General features: G+C 40.4%; 1 protein-coding gene across 1 annotated transcript; it reads right to left on the minus strand.

The window, feature by feature from the left end:
- Window positions 1–7,157: 7,157 nt before the first annotated feature.
- Window positions 7,158–8,220, minus strand: LOC147458760 (potassium transporter). The gene is made up of 3 exons (XM_086510197.1): window positions 7,803–8,220; window positions 7,668–7,731; window positions 7,158–7,585 (listed from the first exon to the last, which is right to left on the minus strand). The coding sequence occupies exons 1-3, from the start codon at window positions 8,163–8,165 to the stop codon at window positions 7,410–7,412; spliced, it is 603 nt and encodes a 200-aa protein (XP_086366323.1). The 5' UTR covers window positions 8,166–8,220; the 3' UTR covers window positions 7,158–7,409.
- Between the last annotated feature and the right edge of the window lie 268 nt (window positions 8,221–8,488).

Raw genomic sequence — 8,488 nt, forward strand, 5'->3', positions numbered from 1 at the left:
GAGCGATAGTTTCTTGGAGATCATGTCTCCAAAATTGGACTTCATCTTCCACCATTGAGGCTGAGTATGTTGCAATTTCTAGTGCTAGCAAGGAAGTTGTATGGTTATCTCGTCTAGTGGGAGACCTTGATATACACTAGACTCCAGTGCTATATTGTGACAACCAGAGTGTGATTGCATCAACAAAGAACCCCATGTTTCATTCCAAGTCAAAACACATCGAGGTCAAGTATCATGTGATACATGATATTTTGGCTAGCAAACGCATTGAGTTAGCCAAAGTTCACAAGGATGACCACCTTGCAGATGCTCTTATGAAGAGCTTAGCCACAGAGTGGTTTGAACATTGCATTGAGATGATGGGCGTAGGGTGAAGCCTCATGATGCCTCATAATTGTATAGGTCTGTACTAACATAGGCCACTTGAGCCACTATGGCCTTCAAGTGGGAGATTGTGAAGCCTCATGATGCTTCACAATTGTACAGGTTTGTACTAACATAGGCCACTTGGGCCATTATGGCCTTCAAGTGGGAGATTGTAAGGGTGCAAAGCCATACTAGCCGGGTGCCGCCCATCTCTAACTCTAACCTTATTCTTTACTATATAAAGCAATAAGGAGTATTGGCGTATTATCCACTATAGCTCCCTCCACCCACACCGAGCATACACTCTCATGCACAACACACTCGCACGCACGCAGACACTCTCATGCACTCACACTCCCATGCATCCGCTCCGCCTCACATTTTCATCAACTGATTAAAGGTTATTTGGTAAGACCCAAAGGCATTACCAAGTATTTATACAACCCAAGTTGTGTACAAAATGTGGTTTTGTATATGTCACTAAGCTCAATCCTTATTTGATTGTATGCGCTTTATGGTCGATTCTACTAAAGTAGAAAAAACCTTATGCCTTATCAAATATGTCCTCTATGTAAGAAACTAGGAATTGATTTTTTATTGTACTCTTATTTAGTGCACCATAGTCCACACACATACACTAGGACTCATCCTTCTTTAGCACTCTAAGCACAAGTGAGCAAAAAGGAGATGAACTTGGACAATACCATTCCCTTTTCTATGAGCTCATTAACTTGGGAGAGAATCTCCTCTTGTTGTGTGTGAGAAACATGATCAGGAGGCCTATAAGAAGAAGAAACTCCATGCACTAGCTTGATCTTATGGTCATCATACTCTCTTGAGGGAGATAATTCTCTTGGGATGGAGCCAAAAAAACAATCAGTATATAATTGAAGGAAAGACATGTGATTCATCTCATCATTAGAACATGAGTTGGTATTAGATTCCACAATTGATGAGTCTTTAACAAAAACCATGTACGAGGAAAGAGTAGAATTTATTGATTTTTATATAGCTACATTTGATACCATTGGGATTGTACTTCCTTTCTCCATAGTACTAAAACTCATAACTCTACCTTTATGATGAGAACTTATGACTCTATCAAGAAACTTAACTTGAGCAGCTATGTGATGAAACCATGGTTCTCCTAGAACTACATTCTCATGAAGCAAAGGAGATGCAAAGAATTCTTCTTGGTCTATGTAGTGTTGCATGTGGAACATTAGCTTCTCAATTATTGGTGTGAGTAAAACTTATTTCCCTTTAAAAGCTCCAAAGGCATCAAGGGTCAGTACCAATTCTTTAGTTCTTATGCCCAACTTTTGAGCTATCTCTCTGGGATCAAAGAGAATGAAAACGCTTTGATCCCTAACCCTATCCCATGTATGATGCAGTTGAGTAGCTTCTTGATTGACCTCTATGGAACAAGAGACATGGGTAACATAATGAGAGTCATTCTTGGCATTCTTTGTGGAACATGCACAATAAGTGTATCCTTGGTCTCCACACTTAAACACCAATTCTCCTTCTTATATTTCTCAATCTATGCAAATAAGAGCATGTTTTTTCCCTTGTATATACCCTTTTCTTTCTTTTTTTCGTAGCCCTTGCAATCTTGGAAAATGTGCCTATTGTAGGGAGCCTTCATTGTTCTCAGATGCTTTATCTTCATCAATATTGCTACTATTTTATATTCACTTCTGCATTTTAGTAGCATTGTCCGCAAACTCTTGCAATGTAATTTTTGAGTTGCTATTTCGGTAATCCCAGTCACAATAGAATGGATTTTTTCCAAATTAAAAAAGATTTTCTATATGTAGATCATACTCATTTCATAGTCTCGAACGTCATGTGGGTATACTAATTCTATGGTACATTTTTTTTATGAAGAAATATGTGGAAGCGTAAAAGACACCGTGGTGTTCCATACCATGTCCTCTTTCGTACTACCAAACTAGTGTTAATCACAATTATGTGTAACTGGTGCAATCAAGTGGTGAAAGTGGTTGAAAAAAGAAGTAGAGCAATGCATCAAGTATTTAGGCACCCAAAGGCTTCTACGATTTTTACAAGGCAAAAAGATACTCTCCAAATGCTTCAATTACTCCTTTCTATAATTATTGATTATTCAAATTATGAATATTCATTGGTTGAGTGATATATATATATCTACCACCATAATTCCTTTATTATTTTGGTTTTGCTTTTGAACTTGTTTATTTTTCTTTTAAATTAAGTTACTATACGAATCCATGATTCTCTTCTTATTGATCAGAAGATGTTACCATATATGTGGTAACCCGGTGTTGCGTGAACACACTTTGGACACTGAGGCACTTTTTCTCTCACTAGGAGGTTTTTTTCTCCGTGAATTGTATATATGCCCATCACTCTAGGGCTAACTTATCTTCCTATTTTGCGCACTAAGCAATATACTCTTTGTTGTGTGCCTTAAGATTCTTCATCTTCCCAAGTTGTGTGTGAATCCTTGCAACCCTAATTCCAACAATTGGTACCATAACAAGTTGAGTCCTTGCGGGCATAGTCATCATCATCGTCAACACCCTCCTGCTCACTTTCTACAACTTGGGGGAGCTTTGGTGAGTGTCAAGAAATCAAGTAATACTTTGAGAGAGCCATAACTCCTAGTGTGCTGAAATATTTTGATTTGGGCTCATTTTGGTCTCTATTTCCACTACAAGCACTATTGTGCAGGAAAATTCCTCCTTTTGTGTAAAATTTTTGTGAGTGCCATTGTTTTAAGGACAGGTCTCTTACAGTCCTCTTTGGGTTGTATTGCATAACATGTGTTGGTCCTACTTCGTTTTTCCTCTTTCGGAGCACTTTTCATATCATGTGCAATCACTCGCCCCCATGACTGACAACAACACAGATGTTTTCAAGATGTTTCTTGTTGAGGATGGGGATAACTACCCAAAGTGGGCTTACATGATGATGCATGTTTTTGTGTCTAAAACAAAGAGGGTTTACTCTCTCTCTCTCTCTCTCTCTCTCTCTCTCTCTCTCTCTCTCTCTCTCTCTCTCTCTCTCTCTCTCTTTCCCCCTCTCCCCTTACTCGTTTCTCTCCACTAACTGGTTGTGGGATAAAACACCAATGCATATTGCAATATACACCTCAGTCAAATAATGTTGCTAAAAGAAAAACCATATTGCTTACAAAGATGGCACAATGTATGGTCAAGAGACAAGTATTACTACATGTGTTTTGGCTCAAGGCTATCATTTGTTCTACTTATACACTTAAGTGTCCTTCCAAAGCCATGCAGTCTATAACTCCTCATGAAGCATGGCATGATAAGATGCCATGGCCGTCTATTTGATCACATGCATGTTTTTTATCATGCTTTGATTCCACAAATGCAACGCAGAGAATTGGATGATAGGGCTATCAAGTGCCTTTTTTATGATTACAATCCCAAAAGCAAAGGCTACCACTGAGTTTACTATTCACAAAAACAAAATATACCTTGGTTTCACGAAATGTTGTAATTGTGAAAAATTATATTCAACCTTTGTTGTCGTGTACCAGAGATAGTATTGTAAGCTCATAGGACGTTTATAACACTCTGTTGTCTCTTTTTAATGGTGGAAACTTGAATGTAAATTCCAATGAGGTATATGTACAACGTATATTGTTATGAATCGGACTATTTCTGATGTAGATATACATGATGTACTTGATATGGAAAGGGGTGAGAATGAAGAGGCCAGGACATGCCAAAGTGGTTGGTACATCCCTGGTGTGACAATAAATTGGATGCGGTTATGTCTAATCGTACTCGTTCAAGTTCTCGCCATGCATGCATGATATGCGGCAGATATTAACTTTAGTTCCTTCTAATTTCAATGATCAAGAGGGATCTCTTTCGTTGATAAAGCACATAATTTAGAAATTTGTATGATTGCCATGCAATCAGAATGTGGTGCACTTGTACAGAATGACACATGGTCTTTATGTGATAAGCCTCCTACAGAAAAGGCCATTGGTACGAAGTGAGTTTACAAGTTGAAACGTAAGCCGTATGTTGAGATTGATAGCTATACGGCTAGACTTGTTGCAAAAGGTCATGCACAGAAGACATGCATTGACCATGAAGAGCGTATTACTCCCACTTGTCATATGCCTATTGTTCATTCTTTATGTGCATTAGCACCTCATTTAGAATGGAATCTACATCGATCAAACATTGTCACACCTTTTTTGAATGGTGATAAATTTGAGAAAGTATCGATAACGCAGCTTTGTTGTTTTATCAAGAAAGAACAAGAAACAAAAGTGTGCAAATGCAAAAAAGCTTCGTAGGGTTGAAGCAATCTCCTCGTGCTTGGTATCAGAAAGTCGATGCTCATTTGGTTAAACAAGCTAACGTATGAGTCCAATTTAAAGCACATTGTATGTCAGCAATGAGGGTGATGTATTTCTCATCATTGCTTCGTAAAAGTAGATGACTTGCTAATTACTAGTCTAAGTGAGACACATTGTTGAATTCAAGGTTGAATTGAATGGAAATTTCAACGTGAAAGACTTGGGCCTTTTGCATCATTACTTGGGCATACAGATTAAACAATGTGATGGAGGTATTGCTTTGTATCAAGCAAGATACATAGAAACATTATAATGAAAGTTTGGACTTGAGGTCTAAAAACATGTTGCTACTCAAATAATAACAAGTTTAAAATTGAGTCTTCATGATGTTGAAAATCTTCCTAGTGTCACTATTTATCATAATCTCGTTGAATGCCTTATTTAAATAAGAAATACAAGGTCCGATGTTCAAATTGCAAGCTCACAAATCACTCGATTTATGCATAGCCCAAGATCTAAGCATTAGCAGGTTGTTAAAAGAATTTTTCACCACTTGAGTGGCATTTTACTTATTGCGTTAGTTTATCCCATGAAGAGATCATTGCCATCTGGTTTGCAAGCTTTTTCGGACTCAAATTGAACTAGTTGCAACACAAGTGTCCACAAGAGGTTTTTGTTTCATAATTGGTAGTTAATGCATATCATGGTTGAACAAGAAGCAACCTGTTGTGGTCATTGCAAATTGTGAAGTTGGACACATACCAGTTTTCCCGATTATGATGTACTACTCAAACACCTAATGGCTAATTTGGGTATTGAATGGGTCCCTACCATCATCACCTACACTAACAGCCAGAGCACAATGTCAGTTGTAAGGAACCCCCTTTTTCATACTAAAAAAACACATTTGAGAATCATTATCACTATGTCACGGAGAGATTCTCGACAAAGGGAATGTACCGATAGAAAACAATGTTGCAGATCTTTTCACAAAGGCATTGCCTTGGCAAAGTTTGAAGCTTTTTGCAGAACGTTGGACTTACCTTCCTTTGTGGAACGATCATGTTTTGAGGGAATGCCACTTCTCAATACTCTGTATGCCAACTTTTATTCATTAGTTCACTCCTATAAGGGATTTATTCCCACATTTGTGGTACTGATGTGTGTGACCCTTGGGCCTATTGGGGTACTTTTTCTCTCACTAGGAAATTTTTAACCCATTGCATATACACCCATTTACATACACACTCATCACTATAGGCCTACCTTATCTGTCTCTCTTGCGTATTAAGCAATTCACTCTCTATTGTGTGCCTAGAGCTTCTTCATCTACTCCAAGATGAGTGTCCATCCTTGCAACCCTCATTCTTCTCCAAGTTGTGTGTGCATCCCCTCATTCCAACAGAAGATTGATGTTGTTTTTCAAGAGCTTTAACATGACAACAATGCTTATAATTTACTTGAACACCTAGGGCAGCTAGAACACTAAAACTCTTTCAAAAAAGTAATAATGAAGATGCAAAGATGAGAAAAAAGATAATCACACCAACTATCAACACAATTCACAACAAGGAGTCTTGCGATCAAATGAGTAAAAATATTGCAATGTAAATCGTCAAAACCTTATCGACCCTTTCGTAATATTTTAATTTTTCTTCCCAAATGCATCTCAAAATCTTGGTGGCGTGGGCGGCTACTTTTATGATATAATAATGACTCTTCTTCTCTAGCAAGGGAAGTATCTCCTTCAAACATGAATCATTCATAGTACCTCAGAGTATTATCTCACATTAGGTTGATAATAAAAGGTAAAGTGAGTAGAGCAAGCGTGCTACTCACGTTCTATTTCTAAAGAAAAATACTTTTTTTGACCTCATTATGATTCTTCTCATTGTTATTCAACTTTTTAAATTTTAGTCTCAAGCACTTGCCTAGAGTTGCAGCATAGTGTATTATGCACAGTCAATCACTCGCATAATACACTATAGCCATCGTCTGTTGTGGCTAATGGCATAGAGGAACTTTTTTAAAGTTTTGCGTTGACAGACGATGAGGTTAGATATAGGCTATAATTTTAAAAAAATACCACTGACGTGGTATTTTTTCAAACGTGAGCTGCTCTGCAGGCGCTGGAAGTTGTCGCCATTCGACGGACGACAGAGAAAGAGCAGGGCAGCACCGTCGTGAGCCCATCGCCTAGTTCACCCAACTCGTGTGTACATGGGGAGAGAGAGAGAGAGAGAGAGAGAGAGAGAGAGAGATGCTCCGGGTAGCGAGACTGCAAGCCAGAGGAGAGGCGACCTTGCTCGCTGGTACGAGCCAGAGGAAGGAAGGAGAGAGAGAAAGAGAGACTCTTCGATTGGGAGAGAAAAACAGAGAGAAGGCATTTCTTGGGGGGCGGTTAACTTTTTCTAGGCCTTTCTATTTTAAAAAATAGAAAGTCCTCTCACACTCCAATTCTACAAATTGAAAGAGCACTCTCAGCTCAGCATTGACCAAGATTCTACACAAACACATCTCCATGATGTGGGTGCCCTATATTTTATCGAGAGCACGTTGCCCTTGAAAGCTATTAGATATTAGATGGGGGCAAAGAGGAGCTTGCGGGACTATACTGGAATTAACTAACCTGACCTAACTAGGCTTAGTATGTAGGTTAGGTTGTTGAAACAAAATATGCCACAGTCCACAATTACAATATTAGAATTTAGGTTGTCTACATTCCAAAGAGGCGAGTGAAGAAGTTGCCCGATTTGGATTTGGAGTTGTCCAAGCAGGAAATGTGTGCGTACCGACCAAACTTATCAACGGTGCGGGCTTCAGACGCTGTGTCTTTCTTGCAGAATCTGCAGCTCTTATCCACCCACCCTTCATCCACGAACTCCCCTTCCACTGCGGCGCCACCAAAAAACTCACTACCTCATCTGAGAGAGAGAGAGAGAGAGAGAGAGAGAGAGAGAGAGAGAGAGAGAACCTTCGATAGAGTCCTTGAAGAAGTCTCTGTACGTGCCACCTATCTTCCTTCTCAAGGCCGCATACTGGTTTTCGTACAACACAAAATAAGGGTAAGCAGCGTGACACACGATTGAGTAGCGCCAGAAACTACTACCTGCTCGCGGCTCATCTTCTCGCCCATGTTGGTAGCATAGCGAGCATCGTCCAGGAGCTGGGCGTCGTCTTGAGAACGGACGGCAGAGAAATCGAGAGCTTCAAGCACGCTCTGCTTGGGAGGCGGCGGCGGCGGATCATCTGCCGGGGGGGTGGCCTCATCCACACTACTCTCAGCGCGGACAATGTGTAGGCCACCCATCATCAACGCCAGCTGAGGCTGAGGCTGAAGGAAGTAGCGGGGGGCACGTGATCTGGAGAAGAAGGAGAAGAGTGTCGAGGAGTGGGCAGGTACTCGGGAGAGAGTGGGACAGGAGAAGGCGGCACTGCCACTGCTCGCTGCCGCGGCAGCAGCGGGCGCCATTTTCTACTCCTGTGTTTGTGCGGAGGGAGAGAGGCGGGGCTGCCTTCGTGTGGATTTCTATTCTGGCAAAATTGCAAACTTTCAAGTCCACAGGTCATCACGGTTACACGTGGCACGCAAGAAAGCCACACCATCCGATCCACCTAGTCTAACCAAGTCGTAACCCCATAAAATAAAATCTTGCTCGGTCGAAAGTTTATAGTGTAAGGAGATTTTCGAATTCCCTTTTAGCCCAAAACAGCAATAACCAACAGCAGGCTTGTTGCAGACTCACGTAGGCCCACACATGAGGGTTATGGTGCCTCAAAGGGATTGATTCGTCA

Source organism: Adiantum capillus-veneris, chromosome 4 (genome assembly GCF_014529385.1).
Source record: "Adiantum capillus-veneris isolate H3 chromosome 4, ASM1452938v2, whole genome shotgun sequence".
Classification (NCBI taxonomy): Eukaryota; Viridiplantae; Streptophyta; class Polypodiopsida; order Polypodiales; family Pteridaceae; genus Adiantum; species Adiantum capillus-veneris.